The sequence below is a fragment of the Mus pahari genome, unplaced genomic scaffold (assembly GCF_900095145.1).
Source record: "Mus pahari unplaced genomic scaffold, PAHARI_EIJ_v1.1 scaffold_6669_1, whole genome shotgun sequence".
Lineage (NCBI taxonomy): Eukaryota > Metazoa > Chordata > Mammalia > Rodentia > Muridae > Mus > Mus pahari.
In genome coordinates this window covers 80321-83015 of record NW_018392134.1, presented here as the reverse complement: position 1 = coordinate 83015, position 2695 = coordinate 80321, and the positions used below count along the sequence as shown (strand labels likewise).

Sequence of the window (2695 nt, the reverse complement as noted above, 5' to 3'; positions counted from 1 at the left end):
GTCCTTTATATTTGTAATGTTTCTCTCCAGTATACATTGTGTTGTGTTTGAAGACATGATTTCCATGTCAAGGATTTTCCACATTCTTTATAATAGTAAGGTTTGTCTCCAGTATGATTTCTGAGGTGACATTCAAGATTTGAAGACAGGGAAAAGTATTTCCCACATTCACTACACTTACAAGGTTGCTTTACAATATGGCTCATTTGATGAACTTGGAAATTGGAGGACCAGGTAAAAGATTTGCCACACATTTCACATTTGTAAGGTTCATCCTTTGTGGATGCTGTAGTGAATATGAAGACTTGGGGAGTTAGCAAATGATATGCTANATTCATTACACTTATAAGGTTTCTCTCCAGTATGGATTCTGTGGTGAGCTTTATGATCTGAATATTATGCAAAGGATTTGCCACATTCATTAAATTTATGAGGTTTGTCCCCTGTATGGATTCTTTGGTGAACTTTAAGCTCTGAGTTCTGGATAAAAGATGTGCCATACTCATTACATTTGTGAGGTTTCTCTCCTGTATGGACTCTTTGGTGAACTTTAAGATCTGAGTTCTGTGTAAAAGATTTGCCACATTCATCACATTTGTAAGGCTTCTCTCCTGTATGGACTCTTTGGTGAACTTTAAGATCTGAGTTCTGTGTAAAAGATTTACCACATTCATTACATTTATAAGGCTTCTCTCCTGTATGCATTCTGTAGTGAACTTGAAGTTTTGAAGATCTGATAAAAGATTTGCCACATTTATTACATTTGTAAGTCTTGTCTCCTGTATGAATTCTGTAGTGAACTTTAAGATTTGAGGATTGTGTAAAAGATTTGTCACATTCCTTACATTTATAAGGCTTCTCTCCTCTATGGATTCTGTAGTGAGCTTGACGTTTTGAGGACTGGGTAAAAGATTTGCCACATTCATTACATTTGTTAGGTTTTTCTCCTGTATGGATTCTGTAGTGAACTTTAAGCTCTGTGTTCCGTGTAAAAGATTTGCCACATTTATTACATTTGTAAGGTTTCTCTCCTGTATGGATTCTGTAGTGAACTTTAAGATTTGAGGATCATGTAAAAGAGTTTCCACATTCATTACATTTGTAAGACTTCTCTTCTGTATGAATTCTGTAGTGAACTTGACATTCTGATGATTGTATAAAGGATTTCCCACATTCATTACATCTGTAAGGCTTCTCTCCTTTATGGATTCTGTAGTGAATTTGAAAATTTGAAAATCTGGTAAAAGATTTGTCACATTCATTACATTTGTAAGGTTTTTCACCTGTATGGCTTCTGTAGTGTACTTTAAGATTTGAGGATTGTGTAAAGGATTTACCACATTCATTACTTTTTTTTTTTTTTTTTTTTGGTTTTTCGAGACAGGGTTTCTCTGTATAGCCCTGGCTGTCCTGGAACTCACTTTGTAGACCAGGCTGGACTCAAACTCAGAAATCCNCCTGCCTCTGCCTCCCGAGTGCTGGGATTAAAGGCGTGCGCCACCACGCCCGGCTCATTCATTACATTTGTAAGGCTTCTCTCCTGTATGGATTCTGTAGTGAACTTGAAGTTTTGAGTTCTGTGTAAAAGATATGCCACATTCCTTACATTTGTAAGGCTTCTCTCCTTTATGGATTCTTTGATTAACTTGAAGTTTTGTGGACTGTATAAAAGATTTTCCACACTTATTAGATTTATGAAGTCTTTCTCCAGTACAGATTTTATGGCAAACTTTAAGACTTGAGGAACCTGTAAAGAATTTTCCACATTCATTATATTTATAAGTTGTGTCTTGGTTAGGAGTTCTGTAGTAAGCTTGAAAATTTGAGGATGGGATAAATGATTTTCCATGTGTATTACATTTATATGCTTTCTGGTCTCACTGAAAGTTTAATGAATCATTTGAGGTATCCCTGTATGTATCACACATATATCTCTTGGAATCTCCATTAATCCATGTTCTAGTATACCAGCTATGAATTAAACATTCACTTAAAATGGCATATTTCTTTCCATTTATATAAAGATTCTCTATGTTTTTCTGTTGCAAAGAAGACTGGGAGCAGTGATTAGAGATAGCCATTTTTCTATGTTTGCTATAATGATATTCTGGAATATAACTGCTTATCTGATTTTCACATGGATTTGTTTTACAAGTAGAATCACGTAATAAGACATTGACTTGGTAAAACATCTCTGCATATTGATGGCTTTGGTAATACATTAATAAAGGATTCTTAACATAATCTATATTAATATCATTTATTGTGTTGGAGCTTTTACAGTTACCTCCCACATCATATCTTCCATGTTTCATTGCAACCATAAACTTGTTCTTATGTTGATCTACATCACTGAACATGTCCAAGAGTAGATTTCGAGGGAAGTGCCATAAATTTTGAGAAAAATATCTTTCACCTTGATGACATTTAGTAGCTTTTTCTCTGTTTCAAGTTTGTTCATAAAGCATTGAAGCACTGTTTAATCGCATATTATGTGATATATCCATCAAGAAACACACTTCATTCACCCAAATGTCACTTTGTAATGTTTGTATATTTCTGTGTAGAATTGAGTTGTGCTTCAAAACTTGTGAATTTTTTTCCTAGAGAATCCTCCAGTTCTGAAAATGAGAGTGACCTAGACTGAATTCTTTCAGGGGAAGTTAGGTCTTCATGATCATTTTTAGAAATAAAA

The 2695-nt window shown here is 34.5% G+C and overlaps 1 protein-coding gene across 1 annotated transcript; it reads right to left on the bottom strand.

Annotated features, from left to right (window-relative positions):
- Nucleotides 1–396: 396 nt before the first annotated feature.
- LOC115062419 (zinc finger protein 2 homolog) lies at nucleotides 397–2315 on the bottom strand. Its single transcript, XM_029534651.1, is given in 2 exon segments — nucleotides 397–1196; nucleotides 2288–2315. Coding segments are annotated over 2 exon segments (828 nt in total).
- Nucleotides 2316–2695: the final 380 nt, after the last annotated feature.